The sequence below is a fragment of the Lichenostomus cassidix genome, chromosome 3 (genome assembly GCF_008360975.1).
Source record: "Lichenostomus cassidix isolate B80296 chromosome 3, HeHo_3.0, whole genome shotgun sequence".
Lineage (NCBI taxonomy): Eukaryota > Metazoa > Chordata > Aves > Passeriformes > Meliphagidae > Lichenostomus > Lichenostomus cassidix.
Genome location: NC_139483.1, coordinates 26,618,040 through 26,645,849, shown reverse-complemented (window position 1 = coordinate 26,645,849; position 27,810 = coordinate 26,618,040). Strand labels below are relative to the sequence as shown.

Genomic DNA, 27,810 nt, shown 5'->3' with positions numbered 1-27,810 from the left:
AACAATTTTGTACTATCACAAATCATATGTATTTTGGTCCATACCTTGCCTGAATAAAGACAAAAATAATTTTCTTAGTTCTAAGTTTTACAGCAAAACCTGGAAAAAAATTCCTAGTTTTGCTATGAAGTACATTTACATCAAATTTTTATTTGTAATGTAAAAATAGGTGTCCTTTGTTAAAACAGTGTATTAAAATTTTCCCTTGTAACACTTCAGCAGATGCTAAACTGAGGTTTATTCTGCAAGTCTCCCCCAGCATCATTTTGTGAATTTTTTTTCTCTGACAGACTCTACCTACATGAAATATTCCCTATTGTGCTGGACACGGTTATGAACACATCTGAAAACCAGGGCCAGGTCTTGGGCATTCAAGGCTAGGAGCTTAGAGGTCCACCTCCTATTTAATTTCAAACATGGATTCAGTAGGAGTTCAGTGCATAGCTTCTACATCCAGCAGATCCAAGCTCTCACAACTCAGATGATTCTGTGGTGCAGAGTCTCCTCTGAGGGTGGAAAAAGACACCTATGCGGCATTGTGGAAATGTCAGTGAGATCTCAGGGGTGTTCTGGAAACAGTGGTCCCCTGTATTTCACCCAAGGGGCAGCATGGCAAATATCCTATGGCTTGGGCTGGGGACCTGGGAGAGCCACACTCCACTCCTTGCTGTCTCGCATGGCTTCTTGGCCAGTTTTGGGCAAGTCAATCCAGGCCGCTGTGCTTTAACTCTTCCAACTGCAGAGCAGATAACAGGAATGACCTTTGCAAAGCATTTGGAGAACTAGGTTCTTCATCATCGCCTGCCCCATATCCTTTACATTTAATCTCTTAATACTGCTGCTCTCAACTTCAGAGTTATTTGTGGACAGGAAGGAGAACAGGTTGAGTTCTTCTGTAACTGACATCACTTTTAAAATACCTTCTCATCAGCTGGGCCTGATTCTTCAGAATTTCATCAGATGTGCCCCCTGAATAAATTCAGCCAGCCCTGATTAAATAGGAATTCATTTGGAAGCAGAGCTGAGAACTATCACGCTGCCACAACCACTGGAATAACTCTTCATTTACAGAAAGGAAAAAGGAAACCAAGACTGGGGTCTCTGAGACTAGGGTCTAGCTGAGATCCTCCCAGACAAGGAAAGAGCATTAACAGACTAAGCTGAACACCTAACGTGCTGCCAATACTTTCTATCCCCAAAAACTGCAGAAATGGATGTTTCACTTATATTTCTAAGCGCTTGTATTTTTCATAAAAGCTTCTACTATGTGTAGTTTAGGCAGCTTTTAGAGGAAAGGATACCAGGACTCTGGCTAATAAAGTAACACTCAACATCAACCTCCAAGTCACCTCAGTCTGCAACCAAGAACATACCCTCTGTTTGGAAACATATGTCTGAATCCTGATCCACATATTTAAAACAGAGTGAAATACCTCCTAATTAACCTAGTGTCAAGGTAATAAAAAGTGATAGCATACTCTTATTATGGATGTATAAATTATGCAACAAAATACAGTAAAGCAGAACCCCATAAAGGATTAATAAAACATTTCTACCCAACTTGACATATTTATTAAATCTTGCATGTTACTGATACTTAGAGCCAGCACTCTGAAACTGCATCATGCCCACACTGTATTAGTAAATTAGAACCACACAAAATTTGGCTTTACTATAAAAACAATAGCATAAAATAAGCTTTTATTTTTCAAACTGCATTATGCAATGTTAGTAAACAGACCTCCCTCTTTTTATGATTTTTATCTGGAGCAATATAATTTATGCCACCATGGCACTACTACAGTAATGCACTTGTAAGAGGTCTCCATCTTTAAGCATGAGTCCTGCTGAAGTCAAGAAGCCAATTGCTCCTCTCCTTAAAACTAAGCGCATGCCTAAGAACTGTGGTAGATCCAGCTCTTCATGAGGACAATGATATATGAGATTCTCCCCTAACTGCTTAACTTTGCAGAGGACGAAGTATTAACATGAGTAACACCAGAAGGGTCAGAGTTTGCTGATATCTAGTGTGCACTGGCTGCATGTCTCAGCAGAGCTGAAAAAGGTGGAAATCAATCTGCCAAACAGCACTGAGTTTGACTATAGAATACTGGTTCTGGGGCACATGTGGGGATGTTTCAACCTACGTTCTGGCTAAGACAACCCACCATATACTTATGACAGTTCAGAGGCAGTGCTTTTTACAAGATGAGCTTGTTCAGTAAGATATGGAAGAGCAGGTTGCTATGCCAGCCTGAAAAACTATAGGGAAACACCTCGTTAGAAGGTGAAAGAAGTGACTGAAATGCAGACATACAAAAGCTCCTTCATTTCTGAAAAAAGGCCAAAAAAAAAAAATCCAACCCCAAAACCAATCTCAAAAAAAACCCTAGAACAAACTTGTGTTTTGATAAGCAGACAGAAAACTGCTGGCTTCACCAAAGGAAATTCCAGAAAAAGAAATGGCTATTTTGCTACCATCGGGAATCATATCTGTCCAAGCCTGCAAAGCAAAACCACAATGTAACTGCAGCCTGTGTCAGCACCAGCAGCAGCTGAACACATTAGAGCAGTAACAGCAGCAGGAAGACACAGGAGCATGACATTTAATGCAGAGCTAGGGACCAGCCTACAGACTCAGGTCTGTGCTTCAACAGACAGATGTGCTGAAGATCAGCTACTGCAGTTTCACTCAGTCCTTCACTGGCACAGTTAAGCTAACCTAACAAAACCTGTGTTACCATTTGGCTCAACACAGCACACTGACTTACAAAAACCAGGCAGACAAAACTGTATCCATGGCAGTGCTGGGTTGCATTTTCACCACAGACAGTGTTTTGAAGATGCACTGAATTTCCTTATAAAGTTCTTACTTTATAGCTCCTTTTCAGTATGTTCAAGGCTAATTTTAGAGTCAGGATTTGTAGCCCTTAATCCCTGTCAGGTTTGAGACCATGCAGATTGGCTTTGGCACTGATGGCACTTTTTGCAAGGCTGTTTCCCCCCCTCAATACATATTCCCCACAGATCTCAGGCCAGACAGCTGAACTGATACTATCATAGCTCTCCTTAACCACTACTCTGACATAAAAACTCAGAATATAACCATGAACCGCTCGGTATGTTTCCAGCCATTTTCTTCCTAGTAATTTCCCAATTATACACATCAACCCAAGGACATTGCTGACTTATAGAACCCAGTCCCACAGCTTGCATCCTTGACTACAGTGTCAGGTTTTCCCAGCAGAAAGCTGTGCACAGTCCAGCTGAACACTAACATAATTAAGGATCTTGCAGGCTGTTTATTAAATGTGAATTGCACTGTTGCCCGTATGACTCCAGAAGGAACACCTTACACCGTACAAGCAAGGTGAATCACCACTCACCAGTAACAATGAGCAGTCTCAACCTGTTAGAAATACCCAACAAATTTCAATTAGAACTGCCAACAAAAAATAAAAGCCTTGAGAGAAAGGTGAGAAATATATATGCATGGTAAAAGAAACAAACCAAACCAAATTGAAAGTAAAAAGAAAATCCATGGCAGATTGAACCTAAAATCAGATTAATGGATTATTTTTCTGCAATATATTACACCCCAGTGTGACAGGTCTTCCAGATGTGCTGAGAGAAGATGACACAATATTATGGATCTAAAGCACTGCATATGTGATAAAAGAAAATCCTTTGAGAAAACATGCATAGTAATTACATTTTAAACATTCAAAAATATTTGGCCTTCTTTCAATAACAGCCTGAAAAAAACCCTTAGTGTAAAACTGCAAATACAATTTAAAGGATGGCTGGAATTAACCAGGTCTGACTGCTGAAAAACAGGTTTCATTTTGCAGTACAGTGTAGGTGATTACTGGTTTTTTGGTTTACTTTTGTGTTCTTCACCCACCCACAGAAGGTGGGGGTTTTTTTGAGACACAGTCCAGCACTTAGCAACCACTGACCTTTTCAAATTTCTTCACAACAGTGCTTTTAAAACTGAACTCTGTTCCAAAATTCAGAACTAACAGCTGTAATAAAACAGGTGAAAAGAACTAAACATTCAGGGTCCGACAGTGAGCTGAAGGCAATCAGCTCTGTTCAGCTAAAATGAAGAGATTTTTTTTCTTTTTAAACTAGCTGAGGATCTGGCACTCAAACTTCAAATCAGAAAAGCTCAGGCAGCTTCAACTCCCTAGAAACGAGCGTGCATCAGATAAACACAGAAATGAAGCGCAGGGGCAGCGCAGTTTGATCAGCTTGTATGACCCCCTACTTTATACCCTTAAATAAACACTTAATTTGCAGAATTCTAGCCTTCCATACTTCCACAAGGATTCTGCAAGTGACAAAAATAAAGGAACAGAAGCGATGATGCATAGCAAGCCCCAGCCTTTTATAGGGAAGAGCTCCATGCTTTCCTTTCTCCTTTGTAGAGAGAAAGCCCATGTGGAAATGCCTAACTTGCATGGACTCCAAGTGCTGATCTGGAAGAGCCTTGCAGCACAGCAGCCTGAGGTCAATCTCTGCACCTCAACATCTCAGACAAGGAGAGGCACAGAAAGAGGCCAGACTGAACTCACTGAAATCTGAACACTATGAAATCTCCATGTGTATCCAGTTCTACATATCCTGTTAACTCAGTGTAGAGCTCTCTGCAGAGTAAGAGATTGGAGCACACTAGGATAAATCAGAAGAGTGTATTTATAAATCTGTGCCTTCTGATAAGTTAGCAGCATGTACCAGTTTTTTGTTTTTTTTTTTAAGTAATTTTGAAGGGGAAGAACAGATATCAACCTAAAAGCATTAAGAGTAATGTAACTGTTCTGTTTACCATTTACCACTAGGCATAAAAAACACTCTGCATTAATGTATGCCTTTATTTTCCCACTTAAAAGGCCATGATACAGACCAGCTAGAATTCAGAGCTCACAATCTAATTTCTGTTTCTCTTCTTTTCTAAGCCAATATATCCAGAACACAGGTACAGTGCTCTTCTCCATTCACACAACACTGAGGTCACTGTATTTTCATTAATATGTCCACACCTTTCCTTAAGTACCTCACTAAAAAGATATCCAAAAGCCACTGAGCAGACCTCCATACACCAAGGCAACTGAAAGTACTCAGGCGCTCTGCTGACCTGATTGACAGTTTTTCCTCCAGAAAGCTTAACAGAACCTGTCATTATGTATGTGATATACCCTACCATAATTAATTCCCTCAGGGAATGACATCCAGAGGAAGCATGGTTCAAATACATAGCACGCACCAGAAATTTGACATTTTGAAACAGACTCCCAACACCAAGATGCATCTGTGGAAGAGCTGATATTTTTATTTTCCTTTACTGTAGATATATGGCATAAACTAAATCCTGTCATAAAAATACTGGCTTAAAAACTGCTGAACCATAGAGATAAAAATCAGTGTTCTTCGCTCTTGAACAGATTTGATTTAATTTGTTAGAAATCCAGAAGGTGTTTAAAATTACCACATGCCATTTAATATACGATGAAGTAATAGCTTCCTTCAGCCTCAGTGGAAAATATTCAAAGCACTAATCTTTTTTAAAATAATTACCCTGTTCATCAGGCTTCAGCTCAAGATGACTCCAAGAAGAACTGAAACGGTAAGGCTGGCTATGAAAGCCTCAGTATATACACAGATCAAGCTGAATGGCAATGAGACACTGATGGTGTTTGTCAAGTCAAAGGCCCAAACTGGGCTAAAATTAGAAATGAGCAGGAAGGGCAAGAGCATGTGAGTATCTAGTCCATCTGCCATATAAAAGGGTCTTTGAAGACAAAAATGTAGGAAGGGTGGGTAAGGATGCTGGCTGAATGAGGCAGCTATAGCAGTGAATTATTGCTTTCATACACACAACCTGTGGTTTTGACTCAGCCATGAGTTGCTCTGTGTGGCTACCCAGGAAAGTGAAGCCACACACAGAAAAGGGAAAGTTAGTGGCTGACATAAAGAGCTCAGATAGCTTACTGCTACCCTGCCTCACAAGTATCTCACTTGCCCAATCCATGCACAAGTATCTCACTTGCCCAATTCCAGGACAGTGCAACTATATCCTTACTCAGGATAAATGCAGTGTTTCCTACCCACAGGTCAAGGATATCCTTCATCAGCTTGCATGAATGATTCTTTCCAGCAGAAATGGCAACATAAAATCCAACATGCTGACGAAATTGTACTGCAAATTACATCCTTAAGGTCAATTCCTGTACACAGTATTCAGGATAACAGTCAATAAACTTCTTGGACATCTTTTTCCTGGAGGCCCTAGAGATGTTAGTTAAAGTAGAGTGACATGTGAGTTGCAGTGCACTTTTAGCATAAATGAGACAGAGAAGGAATTAATTTGGAGAAACATCAGCTCTGCTGGAAGCTGACAGATTCCTAATGCATCAGATTTGTGATTGCTTATGACATGACTGATATTTTTTTCCAGTGTTTTTCTTCCATTTTGTTCCTTATTTATAATGAGGTTCTATAGTAGTGACATTTGGCAGATTTGATAGAGATACTGGCTTTGCCATTAAATTTTCCCCAATCCCTTTCTGCTCCTGTTCTAGGTCAAGATCACAGCTCTATCTGTCAGGACTCTCCAGGCACAAGTTTATTTTTCATGTAATAGCTACCATTCAGTCAGTGCCAATGCAGACTCTTTCACATGATTCAAGCTACCCGACCAGTTTCATTTCTCCACTGAAAACTAAATAATAATGCGATGTGCTTGATTGACTCAAATCTGCTGAAGTCTGCGCCAATAATCCCTGCAGATCTGTGTGCTTCAGACTGCCATCTCTTTTGAGCAGTTTGCTGTTTCCAGTTGATACAAATTCTGGTACTTATGTTCAGGATTACAACCAATGGACAACTGAAGCCTCAAGTACAAAAATACCACTTTTGCAAAGCCACTGCATCACAACCACCACAGCACATGTAATGCCCAAATCCATAGAAGCTACCATGGAGACACTATTTAAGTTGCAAAACACATCATCTACTTGGTTTGCTCTGTAACACAGTTTACAGAAGTTAACCCAGCAAAGACCACCTTGGGAAATGCATTAAACCACTGAAACATTTTGCCTCCATGTAAGCTGTGCGTTCCCTCTAGTTAAACCTGCTAATTGCACTGACAGGGCAGCCTGACGTGGCTTGGTACAGCTCTGCACCACTGCAATCTGCTCCATCCCAATTTAAGACACCACGTTTCACTGTGGGCAGCATCTGCAGCAGCACACAGCTCTGCTCAGATATATGAACCCTCCCTGGATAAACAATGCAACTGTGACACTCCCTGTGTGTGAAAAGCCAGCCAGGGCACTGGACTCATCCCTTCCTCTCTCTCCCATGGGCTGTGCCTCAGGACACAACCACTTGTCAAATTTTTCTTTTGCTGCCATCAATGAAAGTTAATCTTACCTTGTCAAATGAGTCATTCCATGGTTTATTACTGCTTCTCAGGAAGCAGGCCTAAATTACAAGAGTGGAAGAAATACTATGACTGCTCTAAATTGTGTCTCTGCTTGGATCCTCAGGCAATTCTTCTGAAGTTTTATAGCACAGACCAGTCCCCAAATCACCTATGAATACATTTTTATGAGCACGGTGGACTGGCAGAAGGAGAAAGGGACAGCCCTAAAAGCAGTGATTACAGAAGCATTTCAGGCCCCTGTATCCATGGAAGGGAGCTTTACAACTGCTGTATTACTATCTGTTTTCAACACTACCACCGTCCTGAAGGGAACTGTGATCTAGAGCTTTGGGAATTTTGTTCTAGAAAAACCCAAGGGATGAACCTGTCCAATCCACAAGCATTACTTTGTTGACCAGCGATCACAAGAACACTTATGCATAAGACACCACACAGAAACTGCCGTACTCTTAGAGCTGCTAATACCAGAACATAAAGTTAAATGCTCTTAGGAAAACTAAACAGCAGAATGAAGCCTCAAACTTACTGCCTGCATTAACTCATCCTATAATTATTTATTAAAACAGAAAGGCAAAAGTTGAGTTCTTCATTAATAACCCTAACCAGAACTGTGCAGCAAAGATAGAAAATCCAGCCAGTTCTACTATTTTTAGAATGTTCTATTATGGGATTTAGTGCTGTAGCTGATTTAAGGGAAGCAAAAAGTCTTTCCAATCATCAAATGAAAGAGGTAGATGCATTTACATATGGCCAGCTTTCCTTAACACTTTGAACTAAATTACTTTTATTTGGAGCTTTTAAGATTACATTTGTACCCTTAAGACTCAAACATTTTAATACCCATCCCATCCCTTGTTATGACACTAATTTATTTTAAATGAAATGTAAAACCCAAGTCTTAATTAGCTGACGATATTAAGGAGCCTAAGTCACACTTCTTACACAGGTGCTAGCTTGTATGATATGGTAAAACTCCAGCTCTGTTTTCTACATTTTGGTTCTCTACAACCATCTTGTCAACTTCAATTTGCAGATTGTTCTTCCTAACTTCACAGCCCAATCTGATACATACTATTGGTCCCTGTTAAGCAGCTGTTCTACTCTTTCCCCATCACAGCTGCATTTCACTGGTGTACAGACTGATTACAAAATGTTTATGTCTCAGGGCTACTGGGATATTCAGAGAGAATATCATTGCAAGGAGTCTGGAGCTGAAATGGTTTACCACAGTTATACACCATCTAGGAAATGTGCTTTTGCAAAAGAACAGTCGTTGGAAAAACAACCTCTCACTCTGCAGAAGAGATGAATTACCCGATTTTCTGAGTTACAGGAACAGCCCCTGAAAACTACATAAAAATTTCAGATGGATTTTTCTACCTTCCCTCAACTCCAAAGAACAGATTTGCTTTCTCGTACTCTTTTCCCTTCTGTTTTCCACACCTCCATTTCCTTGCCTGGTGATTCAAATACTCTGCCAAATGGCGGAGGGTTAGTGGGAGCAAATAGCTGTTGCTTGAAAGAGGAAATACAGTGCAAAAACACACTTAGTTTTGTTGGAGGCTCATAATGTGAATTGGTGATTCACCAGCCATTTGAACAGAAAGTTACCAAACTTTAGAAAACACAATTCACAGACAACAGAAGAGCAGGTTAGCGATCGCTTTTAAAAAACAGCACTTTTTTAATTTATGAAGCCAGGATAAGGAAACTCACAGGCAGACTGTCCAAACAATCACAGCTGTGGGGCCATTGCTGTGCTTTCAGCTTGCTTCGGCAAATGCCATGCTTTCTTTAAAAATGTCTTTCTGCTCCTCATAAAACATCCGTTTGGCAACAGAAAAGCTCTACGTTGAAGTTTTACAAGACCTTTTTATTAATAGAATAGTAATTCTTTCTGCTGTTATTTAACCAGACTGTCACTTTCAGGCTAGAATTTCTGTGAAAACCTGAGAAGTGCAATTCCCTGATTTCCAAGAGAGGTGCATTCCTGCAGGCCTTGCTCAGACCCCAGCCTTTTACCTCCCTCCAATATGTGAAGGTTTTGTTAAGATGTGCTGATTACCACTTGCAGCATCCCTCCTTTCCTTCCTTTCTCGTTCTGCTAGGATTTGTTACACATGCAAATGAGCAGATAAGACACAGAAACAAACAGTATGCATTTATATAGTCTTCACTTAAATGCCACAAACTGTCTCCTTTCCCAAGGTGGTGTGCAACTTCCTACAGATCTGCATCCTCTGCACCTGTCTCCCAGTGCAATCTGTCTCTGCTTTCCCCCAGCCATCCCTCCTCCCAGTGCTGCTGCCATGTCCCCATGTGCTGTCCCCGCTGTCCCACTGGCAGCTGCCAGCCCTGGCACCCCATGGCTCAGCTCTGCCTGCCCCCTCCAGCCTTGACTCAGCAGGCTGCTTTTAGAAAACTTGCAGAAACTTCTCTACAGGACTTCTAACTCACTGTCAAAACTTGTTTTAAATCAGCCAGTATTTCCAAAAGTGTTCAAGGTATAAAAAGCCCAACTGCATAATCGCCATTTCTTTAAGAAAACAAGTTAAAAAAGCAGGAATATAATTAGAACATTTCCATTTGAAGGCAAATGGAGCAAGTCCCTCCATAGGTTTTAAGAAAAAAAACAACAAGCCCACACCAAAAGCAAACAAATGAAAATTTCTAAATATGTTTGAAAATACAGTAGTAGCTGTTAAAACACCATTGCACACAAAACTGATAAATAAGCACATTTCAGGGTTGGATCAGAAACTGATGTCCTGCTCACTGGAAATACTCCTTCACTAGCTATAAACTTTGTTTTGTTACTATAGTTACTGTCACTACAAGTGGCCCTGACTAAGGCATGAAGTATTTGTTATATAAAACCTCAACGCAACTGCAGCCTTAAACTCAGAAAGTACCAGCTCTGTGCTCAGTCCCCTTTGCAAATTCTATTCCAAGCCCAAACTCAAAATGCTTTCATGCTGAATAGGGAGTGCTCTTGAGCAGCAGTTTAACAGCGCTATTTAAGTGCTGAAAACAACCAACATTGTTCACGACACACACTACAACTGTGACGGAATTTAGATGGACTGTGCACAGTGCAAGGGGAGCAGTGACTTCCTCCCTGGAGACTTAATGCTCGTAGCAGTGGCTGAGGTACAAGAGAAACCAGCAATCAACCTTAATAAAATTTGCTGACTGACCATTGAATTTGATGGGGAAAAATGCCTGGAGCCTGAAAGTGCACCATGTAGAAAACACATTCTGCACTACTGCAATCTTTTTTTATTTTATTATATTTTTATCAGCTTAGTTTGATGAAGTTTAACATCTGTAAGAAATATGCTCTCTTTTTTGGCTTTGAATATATTCTGGTTTCACATAATTTTCTTCTTGTTCTTGTGGGGGATATTTTCAGCAAGACAAACTGCTATTATGGATAATCTTGGAAAAGCAGCTTATGAGATCCCCAGTGAAAACAGGGAGATGACAGAACCTCACTTTTTAAGGTAGTCAGCTGATGCTGATACTCCAGCACAATGTGCCAGTCTGCTTCAGGACATCTGCACCGTTCTTAGCTGTGCTTTTTTCCCCTGCTTGGGTACGGTAAAACAGTGTGGCTTTCCTTCTCTTTAGCTTGAAATCCAGACACTAAGCGTTTTCTTAAAAGGCCAACAGCCCACACAGAACATGCTCACCAGTGACTGTAAGCACTAAACAAGTGCCAAGGTCAGAAAATACATCCGCTTGTACACTTGCTTTCCTGCAGTAAGCATTGCTCAAGGTTTGGGTCAAGCCAGTGATCAGGGATATTTCTACTACAGCACTATTTAGTTAACTTCTGAAATGGCAGATGTAGCCATTAATGCTACTTAGCTTAAGCTTTAAGCAATTTGAATGCTACAGAAGACTGGAAGAGAGTATCTTCTCTTTCCCTTCCGCCCTCAGTGCTGACACCCTGTACTATTCTTAGTGTGGTGTTAATTTCAGAGTTCACACATCAGAGGAAGCATTTCAAATTTATTCATTCATTTGCGAGAACCTCTGTAGGGCTTTGTCCTTAATCACTGAGCAAGACCTTTTTTTTTTAGCTATGACATTATTTGCAACCAGTCTTACAGCTTATTACAACCTCATAAGTGCTTAAGAGCAAATCTGCCCTACCCTGTAAGAAACATGATTTCCTTAAGGTGCTGTTTGGATACAGAATTGCTTCATCTGTTCTTCTCTGTAATAACACTGCTCGCAGTGACACCTCAGACCATGATTTCTGTCTCTTGCACGTCTGGCAACTAATCCCAGACTAATGACCTCGTCTATGTAGGCAAATAACGAGTACCTGCTGGAATACCTGATTTGTGAGTACTGCTTCTATCTTTTTGTGGCACTGCAACTTTGCACTGTACTGTTGCTTAGCCTGTACATTAGAGAAAAAATAAATGATTCTTCAGCTACAATATTGCTTATGCCTAGACTTCCCAGGTTCAGGCTGCAAGCTGCTAAACCGTACAAAATGAGAGATTGACTCCGCCACGTGCAGAGGCCAATTAGATGAGATGAGCAGTAGATACTGCCATATCTAAAATACAATTTTTGCATCAGAAGTTTGCAGGAGATCTAGGTGGAGAAATGAGTGAAGTCTAAGTAAATAACTGATGAACATCCAACGAAAAAAACCTTGCAAGGGTCATGCAAGTTTTGAGCCAGTAAGGCATCTGAAGAAGTTATTTTTTTCTTTTAATACTAGATTGACCTCTAGAACATCAAAAATCTGCACTAGAATTCCCTATACACTTTTCAGTGTTGCTGCTACAGCTAATGAGCTGAATAAAATCCCCCTGCAGCAGCTTATTTAGATACTGTCCTTCACAGTATCATCACAGGGCTTAAATAATAAACTAACATTGCCGAAGTTTAACGTTTGTTTCTAAATCACCCCAAAAATTAAGTGAAAGGGTAAGCCTTAAGTCAAGCTTGCTTTGCTGTCTTCCTTTCTCTGTATATCAGTAAACCTTTTTAAAACAATGGTTTGATCCAGATGCATTTTGCTTTCTCATTTCTAATTGGAAGAAATGTAATGGAGCTTTGCTCAAAAGCAGTCTAACACATGTGGGATAAAATCTGTCTGTACAGAGAAGGCAAACAATACCAAAGACAACAAGGTTTCAAATGCAAGTTTGCCTGCCCTAAAAATCAGATAGTGCACGATACACACTTGGACATCATTCTCCTGCAGGATCTGCCTTTGTCTCCCCCCCAGACACTTCGCACAGGAGTATGCCCCTGCTATGGAAACCCTGACGTTTGCAGGCAATTGCTGGTTGCCACAGAAAAAGAAGCAACATAATTCCAGAGCTGCTGGTAGAGCAGGCTTCAATCCCTGTTATATTTGAAAATCATCCTGTGTGAAGGCTCCAAAGAGCACATCTATAGTGAATGGGTTTTTTCCTGTTTTTAAGTGGAATTGAAAAACAAAAACCTTGTTTCAGTTGGCATTTCCAAACTGACAACGCACAGCGTCTTGGTTAAGATGGGACACAGTTTATACCCCTGGCAACAAAGGAGACTTCAGACATTTCCATCTCCTTTAACAGCAAAGCAATAAACAAGAAAATGTACCATCCGGTTTCATTTCAGAAGAATGTTTTTCACTGAAAGATAATTTAGTATATGCATCCTGACTTTTACATATAACTGTATGTGAAAAAGCATTAATTCACACAAACACTCTGGATGCAAAGAAAACCAACAAACCACAAATCCTTTCAAACAATAAACTCCCAATATTACTGTGCACAGCTCTGAACAAATCCTTCTACAGAACAGCACCATAGTGGTGGCTCAAAGGCAGAGAAAATCTCAGTGCTCCCCCCCTCAGGAGCCATTCCTTCTAGAGATGTAGGAAAAGCACAGATTAAAGCAATCCCACATGGATTAAAAATCCTCCAGGGGCGAGATCAGCACAGCTGGCTGGCAACATGAACTACCCCAAAAGAACACTGGCCCCATGCCACCTACCAGCAGCTTCCTGAGGTGCACATTACTGGTAGCTTTAACACAGTACTTGGGACATCTAAGCCTTGGAGACTACTCTGTGCAGGCCAGGAAAACCCCTGACCCTGTTGCTCTCAAGAGTCCTTGTCAGCTCCACAGTGCTTATTACCACCAATGCTTTGCCTGCTGTGGTGGTGCTTCCCCGCCCCACCTGCCCTCCAGGACTGGAAATCTGATTTTTACTCATATCCTTGCTGCTGCTTTTTAAAGTGATCTCAAACACTCGTTCATAACACCTCCATTGCAAAAGCGCAAGGATTCAGTCTACTTGACGCCCATCTATCATTTCTTGTCTGGCAGGGACAGAACACTCCTCACGGTGTGGCCACAGCCCCTGGCACAGGCACCTGGGGGTGGGAGACGCTGCACGTTCTGCTCCTCAAGTGCCATTTTGTAATGCTGATCGTGTCGGCCTCTCAAAGCACTTCTGCTCCAATGGGCTGTGCAGGGCTGGAGACGACTTAAAGATGATCCTCACACCTGTACTGTATGCTTTGTTTCATGCTGAGTGACATCATTTCTACTTTGCTGTATTGCACACTTAAACATTACTGAAATGCCAAGCGAAAGAGCTTTTCCTTTTCCTCCCCAGCACAGAAAGTGCCTTCATTTTGAACAATCATACAAAGCAACTGACAGATGAAACTCATGGGGCAGGAGGCAGGGCTTCCTTTTTCAGTCAGCAACATAGCTCCTTACCAACTGGTCACCTCTCCTGTTCATTACGCAGACTGCAGGGATATGTGTATTCTCTGCTGGGTTCAGACCCCCACTGTACTACATACCCTACTAACAATGGAAAGGCATTGACCTTGTCCAAGGAAATAAAAGAAAAAATACAGAATAATCTCCAGTCATCACAAGAACGCAGACAGTAGATGCAAACGGGCAAATTGCAAGAGAAGAAAGAAGAAAAAAAAAAAATATATTAAAAAAATGTCCAGGAGTCTGTTTACTATGAATTCCAGTTCAACTGCTTACTGGTATGAACTTGATTTGAGGTGCTAGTTATCGACGTCCTGCCACTTCTCCAGCTGACAGAGACATATGGAATGGAGGTCACTGCAGCCATTTCCAGCAGTTCACATGTCCAGCCACAGCACTCAGAAACACAATTCTGTGTCATACTTGCATCATTATGGGTTGAGTTTTCTGTTGGTGTATGTAGCAAAAAAACTCTGCTAATGACTGAGGCATCTGATTAGGCCACTTTGCACTCCATCCTGATATTCCCCCTTCCTCCTAAAATACAACCTTACGACAATCTTAATGCTTAACTATACACATAACAGAAAGCTTCAAGTCAAAGTGAAATTGAATAAGGGAAAGTAAAATTATTCATATTATCTATTTCATGTTGTAAAAATGTTAGCATAGTAAGAAATATAGTAAGAAATATATCAGGATATTTTCTAAGACATGTTGATAACACAGAACTTCTAGGTTACAATCTCTCTCTCCATGATAACATCTCCATTCATCACTATATTTCCTTTACTAACAGAGACTGAATTTATTAAGTAAGATTAATACTAATATCAAATAGTATGTGCCAGCTTACATATTTGGTTCTGCAGAAATTAATGACAACGGCAACAGAAGCTGACTTACCATCTAAGATGCAATTATTGCCAATTACTGCAAGTATTTCTAAGAGAGTGAAGAGCAAGAGCTTTCCCCATTTTCAGAAGGTAAAAACCACATCTGTGGCTGAAAAATTACCATACTTGGTTTGTGTTCCCTGGTGAGTTCTTCTGAACATCTGAATAAATTCCCCTCCCTCTTCCTTTTGAAGAAAATACAAATCAAAACATTTTGTGCTCTTCTCATTAGAAAAATAAATACTCCTAGGACCTTAGAGCAGAAGTCACTCAAGTCTGAAATTTCCAGCTGGAAAGAAAAAAGCTAACTTTCACTGAGCGATCAGAGAATTATACTGTACTCATCTCGAGACAACACAGCTTGACTGCAGTGCAGACTTCTTGGAAAGTCATTTCCTGCACTGAAAAACTATTTGCAAAGCATAACATCCATGTCTCTCCATATTCCAGGATCTGCTTTCCAGCGATTATTATCAATAGTAATTCTCAGTGAATCCTGGTTTTTATTCTCAAAAATCAATTCCCAACCAAAAAATTACTCTTGATCATCCTTGCATTTGAGACTTTTTAAAGGTCTCAAAATTCAGAAAATATTTTCCCATGCTTCTCTTGTAATCAGTTTCTGAGAGCCTCAGGAAACAATTTCAGATTATTGTATCTGTACGTATGACAGCCTTTCCACAGCCTTTACCTTCACCAGATGTGAAGCAATGAAAAACAAGATAAGCAAGGTATTTTGTTTCCTCCTTTATCCATTTATTGAGAGCGCCTTGTAGGAGTTCAGGAAGGCTCTAACCATGTTTTCCAGCAGAATCAATGTCTGAAGTTGCTAATAAAAGCTGGCACCCCATTCAGCCCCACTGAATACCCAAGTAGCTCCATAGCAGGAAGGGAAGTTTAGAGCTCGGCTTCCTACACCAACATCACTTTCCTCCTTGGTCTTCTTTTTGATTTCCAGGCAGAAAGCATCCTTGTGGTCTTCATGACTTAGGTCTACCTTTGGAGTTCACAAAACCAGCTCGTGGAAACACAGGGATCTCAATCACTAAGTCTCTTCTCACCTTAGATAATACCTATATACACATACTATGGCTAAACTCCAGTTCAAAAAGTTCCTAATGACAACTTGACTCTACTGCCCAGAGAAAACACACATTTTTCAATATACCCTGGCATCCAACGTAGGCAGTCAGGGCTCCCAAAAATTTCCTTTGGATAAAAAAGAGAACATGCTGCAGCTGTTAAAAAGAAAATGGCCCTTAGTAGGGACAAAAGTGTGCGTTGGGAGGACTAACTCATTAGTAAGGCAGATACACAGAGCTCAGAAGTACAGAACTTGTGACTGGTAACTGAAATCAGCCATGCTATTCCTGAATTTTTGAATTTATTCCTAAATTCCTGAAGTGAAGTCTATTCATTTGCATAACTAGTGTTACCTCTCCAATGCCAAAACAAACACCAATAAGCACTGCTGCTCATTATAAAGGTCTTAAGTGCATGGAGGCAGTACCCATTTACTCAGATCCTAAGGAAGAAAGCTATTATGAAATAAAATTGACTTTTCATCCAGAGGACAGATCTGAACCATTGTTGCTAAGGCTGGAAAACTGCCTATCTGTTCCTTCTTTTCATACCGTAACACCCTTTGATTTTTATTTCTGATTTTCTTTAGCTTTAACTATCTGTGTTATCTTTAGTAAGAGTCAGAAGACTACCATAAAGCTTTTCCTTCATATATTTGCCATACAAATAGCCAATATCATTACTAGTTCTACAGAGTATAGTCCCAATTATTGCAATGTATCGCCAAGGGTTTTTTGAGTTAATTCTATAAAAACAACAAGAAATTATGACACACCAACAGAAGCAAGCATTCGTGGTTACTACAGCAAAAACCACAGCTTAACCCTTCTATCTCCACATCACACTTGTTTAAGTGAACCACAGAAGCCTAACACATTTTTATTCTTGTAGCACAGTACTGTTATATCACTCAAGTACATTCTTACACCTTTTACTACTTTGTATGATTGTCTGGGGTGTCAGTAAAGAAATAAAAACATTTTTGGGTCACTCTCACCAGCCAGGGTGTGAACACACCACTACAAGAAGTCAGCTTACAAAAACCCCACCCTTAAGAGTTTTGAATATCCTATTTATAAAAGTTGTTTAGCATGATCAAATGCTGCAGCCAAAATATTAATCTATCCTTGCTTTAGATCTTACACCCTTGAGGAATTCAAACAAAACAGTATTCTGAGAATTTTAACAAGCTGTTCTCCCACCAAGTCTGATCAAGATGTACTGGCTTCCTTGCCTAATGATGATCTGGAATCATAGAAATGGGCTGATCTGATTCTCGAAAGCTAAGAGAGGCCACCACAACTTCCATGAGAAAAGTGGTAAAACCATTCCAGGGAATGACAGCTGTACTACCTGGGGGTGAGGTGGGAGGGGTAGGAGGCACAACTATCTTCACACAACAGTGATAGTGTAGACCAACCATAACACAAAGGTGAGCAAACCATCAACAGAGAGACAACTGACCCGATATTCCCCATGAAGATTATAGGCAAGAACACAGATCTACTTTACTGCTGTCAACAACACTGCAGTGCCCTACTGGTGCCCATAAAGATACGGCTCAAAGAAGGCACCAGTTGTTTGTTTCCAACACACAAGAAAGAGCTTGAGAAGCAGCAGAAAGAATTCAAAATGGAAATATGGAAATGCCAGCTTAATCCTCATTTGAGATCCTGATTTTACATCAGGGTTTTGTTTTTTGGGTTTTTTTGGGTTTTTTTTGAAGCAAGTGGAAGCACCTAGTAAATGACATTGCTTTTATTCCACGGAAAAACTCTCCCCACAGTAAGTCTGCACCAGACTACGACGAATAAATCTTGCTAGACAATTACTTCACATGTCCTTAATGAAATTAATGTAGCAGTGATGAAGTCAAGGACTTTTTCTCTCAGTAAACCACTTCTAATCTAGAAAAGGACTGGCTGCAGCAAAAAAACCCATTTCTGCTAAAATAACACGAACACCAAGACAACACACACAATTCCCCGAGAGAAATTCACTTCCTTTTTTATAAAAACTCTCCAAGATACACATTTAATATTTCTTGGCCTTCTGAGCCTTTTTTCCAATACATTTACAGTAATTACTTTTGTGATAGCAAATATCTTTGTCGAACAAAAGCACCTGCATTTGACAGCTACATTGCTCCAAAACACCAACCCACCTGTTTCTTTTTGAGTCTTTATGTGTAGAACAGCAGTGCTTCCCAAAAGTTCTGTTATTTCTCTTTATAACTAGTTTAGAGACTCTGAGAGCAACAGAAAAGTAACTTAGAGTTTAGAAAGAAAAGGACTATCAGCATCTGTTCATTTAAGAGTGTTACAATTCCTGTGCAACATGCAGAACTGCTACAAAGACATGATCATTTAACAAAATATTCACCGTCACACTGGGCAGCAATCAGATGACGTGACATGTTAGCCAGAGGATTGTATTGTTCTAACTTAATGGGGAGCCATCCAGAAGACAGGAAACTACCTGGTGAACAACAGTAGATTTTGATAAGCAGTCTGGGAGCAATAAAGCATTCATAAAATTGATATGCTAGCTCCAACTTTGAATTTGGTACAGACATTAGTATTTTTCCAATGCTGGAAGCTAACCAATTAGAGCTAAAAGATGACCAGAGAGCAAAACAGTCTCTGTAAGAGGGGGTGAATCAGTAAGGCAAAGACACTTCTACACAAGCAAAACTGGAAGGAGGAAATATTACTAGCTGAAAATAAAAGACCATGTCAGGCTCAACGGTGGGCTCTGCAGGCTTCTAGACCCATGGAACTTCTTCGTGGAATGTTGTGAGGCATGCATACAGACTTTAAAAAGGAAAATTCTTTCTAAACAAGCAATGCATTAATTTAAGAGGATCACTTGGAGGGCAAGAAGAGTGTTCACTAACATAATTTCTTCCCTGTGGAGGAAAGCCTGTGGAGGTAACCAGTGCCAGACTCAAGTAGAACACTGACCAAAAGCCTGGCCTTTAACCTGGAAAAAAATTAGAGGAATCCATCTTCAGAAAGGCTTATGATTAGCATTACTGACTTGGAGAGGAGACACCTGATGCTATCAGGAGTCTTCTTACCCCAATGTGCTGAAGATAGTGCTTTCAAAATTATATACCCAAGCCAACTGTTGCTACTGCATTCATTAGCTTCTTTTAAAAGCATACCATCATTGGCAGGATGTAAAATCACTAAGTTTTATCCCAGGCAGTCTCACCCCAGAGGTGTCAGCAATTTTTCAGATGATACCTTCCATGTAAAGGTTCCTATTTCTGTCTTTTACAGCCATGGCAAGACAATGTATTTCTTCTGGCTCACTCCAGCTTGCAATATGCTCAGCACAGCTGGCTCTCATTCTTCCTTTATGAAGTCTTCCTCTGTCATTGCTGGACAATACATTCAAGTGTTCAAATTCAGTCATTCCTTCACTGACTGTAATGTAATGAATTTGTTACTATATGCCACCTTTCAAGAAGCCATCATCCTAAGTTCATTTTGTGCCTTTTGGATATCCAGCTCTTCATCAATAGCTCAGTCCAAACCACTGCATCTCTTGCTGTATTCAGTGCCTACATTTCACATCCCTCCTCCCTGTGCACCACATCAACCTCTGAAATGTTCAGTAAATGTTTAAGCACATGAACAAGGGGCACTTTCAGACATATTTGGGTCAGTGTTATGAGGTTCATGCCAAAGGATGTTGTGCGTTAGCTGAGCAATACAGTATAGATTTTCCAACTGCTTCAGCCAACAGCCAACCATGTGAACTATCCTGAAAAATTTCATCTTTAAAATTTGTAATGAAAGAATTTAATAGAAAAACAAAAAAGCAGGAACGAACTCATCTTAATTACATACAGAGACCAATGAAGCAGTATGAGATGGCTGTAGTTTGGGTCAGCTAAGTCCTTCGTTTTTTACATATTAGCTTTCTTTTATTTAGGATATACATCTAGGTAATGCTTCTGGGCTTTTTTTCTGCCATCTACAGAGCTCTAAGGTCCCTTAATGCAGCTTTCATCATCTTTTCTTGATGCATGTCATCACACCGTGCTTCCAAAAAGAGATGTCATTAGGAAGGGAGCCCCCAGGCACCACATTACACAGTTGCCTGGTTCATATAAATGCGAATTGGGAAAAATAATCAACCACTTTTAAATACAGCTTTAAAATCATGCAGTTGAACTTGCCTACACTATTGACATGAAAAATCTTGTAATCATTCCATGCAGTAGTAAAATGCATTAGCATTTTTCTATAAGGCAGTAGCAACGGGAGATACACAACAGCGTCAGGTCTTTGTCCCTTCAAAAAGACTTTACAAAGCAGTAAAGCCCTTCTAGCATAAACTGCACTAGAAAGCCAAGAATGGTTTCAAATTTGGTACAAACTATAGATGTACTGTTACTCTTCTTGCCTTTCCCCTCTTTACTGGATTCCCATTCCTTTTTTCAGAAACACTTCTTTAATTCTATTTTTTAAGCTTTTTTTTGGTTTTTTCCTTACCTTGCAACTCTGACATTCTTCCTCCCTTTCCTCACTCAAGAGTTATTTGCTGGCTGGTTTAGAGAAATATCCACATGGAGACAAGGTAGTCACACAGCAGAGGCAAGGAGCCAGACCCTGCTCCTCCATCCATGTGTACTTGTGAATGGGTCTCAGTGTCAGCCACGTTACACACCCCTGTGCAGGCAAGGAGCAAAGAGGGGCCCTTCCAAGGGCACACACCTTAGCAAGGCTGTGGCTAGGAGCAAGCATGAACCTGGGTCTTCACTACCGATACACATTGTTTCTATCAAAAATAACCTATTCTGCTACTTCTTGGCAAGGTCTTTGTGCACATCAAGGTTTGCACTCATAGAAACACAAGAGATAATATTCTTTTCAGCTTTGAGGAAATCAAATTACCAGACAGCACAAAGGAACCCACCCAGCAGTCCACCAAGCTACTTTGCATACTATGTTTTCTGTTTCTGAAACATAAATAATCAGTAACTGCTGGGGGAAAGATCCAGGACACAATGCATCAGTTGGTCAGTTGGACAAGGCAAACAGTCTTCTCCCGACATAAACAGGAACGCTGTAAACGTTGTCTTACATATCTTTATGCGTTTGTAGTCCTCAACAAACATCTGATCTTTGACTGTACAATGTGACCTTTGAGTGTATGAGGGTTTTTTTACTATGATTATTACTTTAAAACCCTAACATACAATTTAGCAGCCACCGGGCTATTTCCTGCTTCAGTCATACCAATGTTCACAGCCTAAAGAGATGTTGGCATCACTTTAAGAGCGTTTCCATTGCTAATTTCCACTTCATTCTCAAAGATGTGCATTGACAGTCTTAGCTCCTCACATACACAAAGCAACTAAGTTCAAAAACACAGGTAGCAAAGCTATTTTAAATGGTAAGAAGTAGCTTACAATGAAAAGCATTATATGCTAATATAGCACTGTAATTCTAAAAGATCCTAAAGCATTCAAGCTCACATTGAGGCAGCCTCGATCTTACTTGTGACCTTCCTTTGCTCTGTTTAGACAATATTCCACTCAGCTGCTAGACTAAACCTGTGGAGGCTGCTCCCTCTTGCTTTTGAGAATGCAGGCTATCTAAAGACAATGATGCACAGGTTTAGAACACCATTTAAGTACAGGCAATTCCAAATGGAAGTTAGTCTTCCAACAGTGCAACAGGATTTTCTGCAGTTTGGCTGAGAAACTCAGCTAGTATGAAATCACCAGAGAATATTACAGTAGCTTTAATTTTTTCATAGAACAGAGAAATTCATTGTTTGAAAGGTCATGACAGCAAATTGCAAGGAATTCAATTTACCTCCCTCAGATGGATGAAGGTCTGAGTCAAACATAGAACAGTGGAAGCTTTTGGCTCCAAGAAGTCTGTGCTGATTCAAACCTACTCCTAAGCAAGCAAATCACCCTTCCTCTCAGCTATACATTATCACAGCTTGTGATTTTCAGCTAATCTTTCTCCCCAGCTGTGATATTGCAGCAAATTGTGTCATAGATGAGCATCAAAACAATGGCCAGTGCAAGAAAAATTTGTTTGGTTTTAACCAGAAAGTTACCAAATATAAAATTTTTTGTGATACAGACTTTGCCATAGTTGTCTCATACTCATTTCTCCACTTCCAAAGTGAAATACAAAAAACTACAGGGAGATGGGAAACAACGCCATCAGCACAATACAGAAAGGCAAATACTGGAAAAGCAAACAAGCATAAGGATTACAGAAAGACCGTGAAGACAGAAAGTAAAAAAATACCCTCTCCAGGAGGAGAGTGACATACCTAATTTAACAGGCTCCTTCTGTATAGCTGAGAACAACAGAGCTAGTGGGCAGATCATTCCTGACTGGGTGTATGGCATCAAGCAGCAGCTCTTACCTAAAGCTTTCTGGGTATTGAACAACAGCCATGTTGATAACATCCAGTGCATGCTGATAGTGCTTCTGAGCTGAAAAGAGGAGGGCCAGCAGATGAAGTGAATTCATGTCATCTTTGCACAGTTGCAGGGCTTCTTGAAGATAGTCTATAGCATCTGAAATCTAGAAGGATACAGGGTGGAAATAACAAGAGAACACATTACGCTTTAGTCCTAGATTATACCTCAAACACAAGAACAAATAGAAGAATTCAAGTCATAGAAATTCTGAAAAAATTCTACTTAGGCACCTTCTACTATTGGAACAGTTTGCCAAAATTAACAGACTGCACTGCTTGGAAAAAAACCCACACATTCTAGAGAAAGAAGTCTGTAGCATTACTAAATCACTGCCTATAAACAAGAGCAGCAGACCTGATGCAATCAATCTCCTCTTACTTTGGCATGGTGATTCTACGCTAAACAGATCCACTACAGAGGCCCAATTCCCATCTCCATTTTCTAGGATGGGTAGCTGTCGCTCTTCACCTGGGGGAAAGCATTACACATCTCTGCTGCATTTTGTCTCTCATAATGGCTGTACAAAGCCTTTCATGATTTGGATCAAGAACATAAAAATTAAGTTGGAATGTTCAAGGGTAAAAGAGTCAAGATTTAAAATGCTGTCAGAAAAAGAAGTATCTTTGCAAGCAGTGATGTAAAGAGCAGTCCTGACAGTCACAGCAACAGCATGTTATTAGAACTAAGTCTCACTTGGCAGAAAACTTAGTATCTATAATGAATGCAAGTATACCACATGCTCTTTGTGATCTATTACACTATGTTAGGCTATTTGTTCAAAAGGGAACTTCTTAGCAGATTTTCTTTTGCTTGTTTACCAGTAAGTTTTATGCAGAGGATTTTCTTTAAGATTCTCTAGTGTCTGAAATTACTGTTACATAGATTATTTCAGATCTGTGGCAGTAGAAATCTCCAGAAAACAAAACATGAAAGTGTATACATTTCTTTTCCTCATGTATGCTTTCCTGCTCCTTCTCTTAATGGATGGAGAATGTAGTTCCTTCTTTCCTACTATGAGAACTTCCCACCTAGCAAAGCTTTGCAGACATTCTTCTACCCTGGCATACCAGCAGTGTCAAATTCCCACCACCTCCACAGATCTCTCACAAAAACAAGTAGCACATAACTAAAGAAAGCACCAATTACACTGCCTGCAGCCACAAAAGGGGTTACTGATTATCTAGATCCCTGGTATGCTTCTGGGAGCATGGTGTATATTCTGTTCACGGGACAACTTTATCCTAATGTCCAAGTGACATTTCTCTCTCGCTGTGCACACAAGCCATGGTACTTAACTATTCTATTACTGGTGACTCCATGCAAGCCTGGAGATCAGTGTGACTGCTCCAGACATAACCCCAAACTGGCATCTGCCCTGCAGTGTCAAAACTGCTGAATGTCCTGGCTTGGATTCAGGTTGGGATATATGACTGAGTACTCAGCTTTAATGAATTACTGCTTGTCAGTGGAGCTACTTTAACTACATGTGTTATTATAGCCTACTCCAAAGGTAAACATGTTGGCTTAAATCACCCATGTTCCCTCAGCAGCTTACTAGAACACATTTTCATACAATGTAAAAATGCTAGCAATGACAAGACAACTGGGAGCCAGGATGAGAGTGGTGGGCCCAGATCTGCCTGTCCACAAAGATTGTCAGTAGATATAACAGAGGTATATAAATTTGACTTGATAAAACAAAGTTGCTGTCAAGACTTCTCGCACTCAGGACTAAAATTCCCTTCTGTTTCTATTTCTCTATCTCAGACCTGTGTAAATATCCATTAAAAAAGCACAAGTTTGGGGAAAAGTTCATTAGAAGAAAACAACAACCTGCAAACCAAACAGCTGGAGGAGACTTGAGCAAGCTGTTCCAGCTGATCCAGCTTTGAGTATGGATTGAACTGGGTGATCTCTAAAGGTGCTCTTTAAAACATTCCATGATTAAGACTTGGGAAAGTGATCCTAATTTGCTAGTATGAATCGGACAAAGAATAATACTTGCAACTAGTGCCTTTACTGAGGGACTTCAAAATTGCAGGGGTACTTGACCTTACTTGTATGTGAATGTGCAAACTGACACTTTGCTTTATGTGTTGCAAGTGACCTAGGACCAAGCTGCAGGTCCATTCCCATAACAGAGGTCTGCCATCCAAGCTTCTCTGATTCTGTTGCAACATACAAGAAATAAAGCAGCAAAAAAGTGGTCACTCCTGCAAACCTGTGTCTGCTGGACAGGCAGACACATACTGCTGAAACAGATGTCAACTAAAGTAATTCTGTTCTGTAGCACAGGACCTGCAATGGTTACCTCCCATTTCAATGCTTCCCTCTATCAGCATCAGAGTCACAGGCAATGGCTGGTTTTGAAAATTAATAATGCTTCCCTGGCACCTAATTGATTGAGTCCAAAAGGATTTCTTAGCACTATAACACCACCAGTAGCCTACACAGTACTCCTGCAGAATTAGAAACAGTGGACAAAAATAATATGAACTCTGTGCCTTTCTAGAAAGCATTGTGTGAAACAACAACCTGCAACACACCAGATGCTGTGAAATACAAACTGAATTTCTAGATCAACAAAAGCAAGATATTTGGCAGCAGTCAACACAAACTTCTTTTGAAAGATGTATTTTTATTTAAGTAACTATATAATTTAAGAAAGATGGAAGCTGGCACCCCAGATGGCACCCTGAAACTTCAGGGCTTTATCAAAGGCAGGCTGCCAGTTTAAAATTCCCTACAAGTACTGTACTTTAAAATAATCTTATTTCAGCTAGACTGCAAGTCCAAGTGGGGCCTGCAGTTAGAAGTAGTTACACTTCCCTGGTTTATCTTTCTGTTAACAAATATGCCACATGTTTTGCATGCCACACAGGTATCTTCACATCACACTGATTAGGAAGCAAAGATGCTGCAGCAGGCCAGAAATAGCATCTTGCAGCATTACCGAAATAATGCCACATATGGATTCTTCAGGCTGCCTCTTATATAAAAGGATTTATTTCAATAATGCTATATGTCTTAAAAACAATGCTAGTACGTCACAATTATAGGTATAAAAAGGAAAACAGAATGAATGTTAAAAATACTTCCCAACAGTAGAATGCACTTGCACATTTAAAATGCTAAATGAAACAGGAACTCTTAAGAGGAATTTTCAGGCCTTATAATTTCATGTCAATTGACTGTAACACTTAATTAACCATTAAAACTACCCACTCCATCTCTTTTTATAGCATGGAAAGGAGAAAGCTTTACTGACTGGCAAGAGCTTCCATTGCAAACAGACTTCCTACAATCCACCAGAACCTGAGGAAAGCAGGGGTAGATAGATCCATGGGCTATTACTTAGTTCTTACTACAAGCCGTTCTTGATCACCATAAGAATCTAGGCTAGGATCTAGGCAGAAAAGCAGCATGTTGCTGTTCAGCACAGGAGGCAGCAGCTGGTCTGGCAAAAAGACAGACCACAACTACCTACATCCAAGCAGTCACTGAAAGAAGCACCTCTTGATACCTCCCAAAACAGAACTCGTCTCCTGGGGCAGAGATAGCTGTTTCCTTGAAACCAAAATAAAAACTGGGGAAGACAGGTGAAATATATTATCTGGTCTCTTAACTGCTGTACATCTTAGTTGTTTATCTTAGCTATACATCCAGACACTCTGGAAGGAAGTAGGTGTTTTCTGGATAACACCACTTGAAACTTGAGGTCTGTTGGAAGTCTACACAGAATTGGTGAGACTTCCAGTGCTCAGCTGCTGACCCTTAGCCATCTTTCCTTTCATGTTTTCATGGAAAGGAAGATTAGATCAAATCAAGTATTAAAAGGGTATGAAGCCTACATATGTTGTTTTTATGTATCCAGTACTGACTTACATGGCATTCAAGGTCAAAAACAACACTAACCCCCCCAAAAAAGGGAATCAACACTTAAAATTAACAAGAGCGCTGCTGACTCTCTTGAGTCATTTCCATAGAAACTGGCCTGCTAAAAAACAAGGCAAGGCATTAAAATCAGTGAGCTTTAAAATGTTCATTCTACCTTGTTTTTGCTGATCCAAATGCTGTAACCACAGAAACAGGAGAAGCAGCCCAACCAGCCACTGGCAGTTGGGAGCTACGAGTCTCATTTATCGCTTGCCTCGGCCAGCTGCCAGCCCAGCGCTGCAGGTGGAGATATCCACTGCAGCAGATACTGACCTTGGCCTCCTGGCACTTCAACTCGGGGAAAACCAGACCAAGACCTTCCTGACAGAGCAGGTTATTCTACTCTGTGTTTTGCTGAAAAATCCACCCTAAAGCACTGTGGAGCTGACCTAGACCCTCCAAGTCTTCCCAGTGACTCCAGTGGTTTCTAAGACACAGGCACACACATCAAGCACATCATCATCATTTTTCATCTTGGTTGCCGGTGGTTTCAACTGCCAAATCTGCATGAACCTCTTACAACTATTCCTCCTCTTGTCACATTCTCATCTCATGTCAGAGGGATGCTTATGTTTTTCCATTTCCTCTTTCCCTTGCCCAGTGGTGACAGAGAAAAGGGCTATTGGAAATATTTTACAGCCTTCCAAAGAAGATGAATTGCTCCAGCTTTGCTTGGCACTCTACTGGTCAGCTGCCTTTCTTGCTTTGTTCCATGAAAACACTCTTATCTGTGCAAGCTGATACCTATATTTTTCAGTGCTGGGTATGGTTATCTCATTTATTGACCCTGACTATGGAAACAAAAAGGCCTATTTGTTGAGAAAAACATTCAGGTATTGTATTATAACCTACTACGTAGAAAAGGCCTGATTTATTGGTATTGTAGCATTGCCTGATGAAAGCCCTAACTGTGATGTTCAATAGTTAATGCAATCTATCAAAAAAGGTATCATTTCTCTTTCAGTTAATCAGAAAGAGAATATATTAGATACTTTAAATAATTAAGGATATTAAAAATGCATTACCAAATGTTTATCATTAAGTAAACTGGCAAAAGGAGTAGGATATTTTACAGCAGTCTAAAAATAAAGATGTCTCAGGTATCTCCTCTCTGTCCAAGCATGCGTTAAAGATTTATAGCTGACTTGATGGGAGAAGAGCAGGAGCACCATCGCAGGGGTCAGGCTGACACTACATAATACACTTAGATCATACAGCTGTGGGAGCAC

At 40.3% G+C, this 27,810-nt stretch overlaps 1 protein-coding gene across 2 annotated transcripts in view; it reads right to left on the bottom strand.

Annotated features, from left to right (window-relative positions):
• Positions 1-27,810, bottom strand: part of TTC7A (tetratricopeptide repeat domain 7A) — a 189,619-nt gene that overhangs the window by 67,674 nt on the left and 94,135 nt on the right. For both annotated transcript variants that reach the window (XM_085055027.1, XM_085055025.1), the window contains one exon: positions 22,588-22,748. In XM_085055027.1, the coding sequence (XP_084911153.1) occupies positions 22,588-22,748 (161 nt within the window). The remainder of the gene's footprint in view (positions 1-22,587; positions 22,749-27,810) is intronic.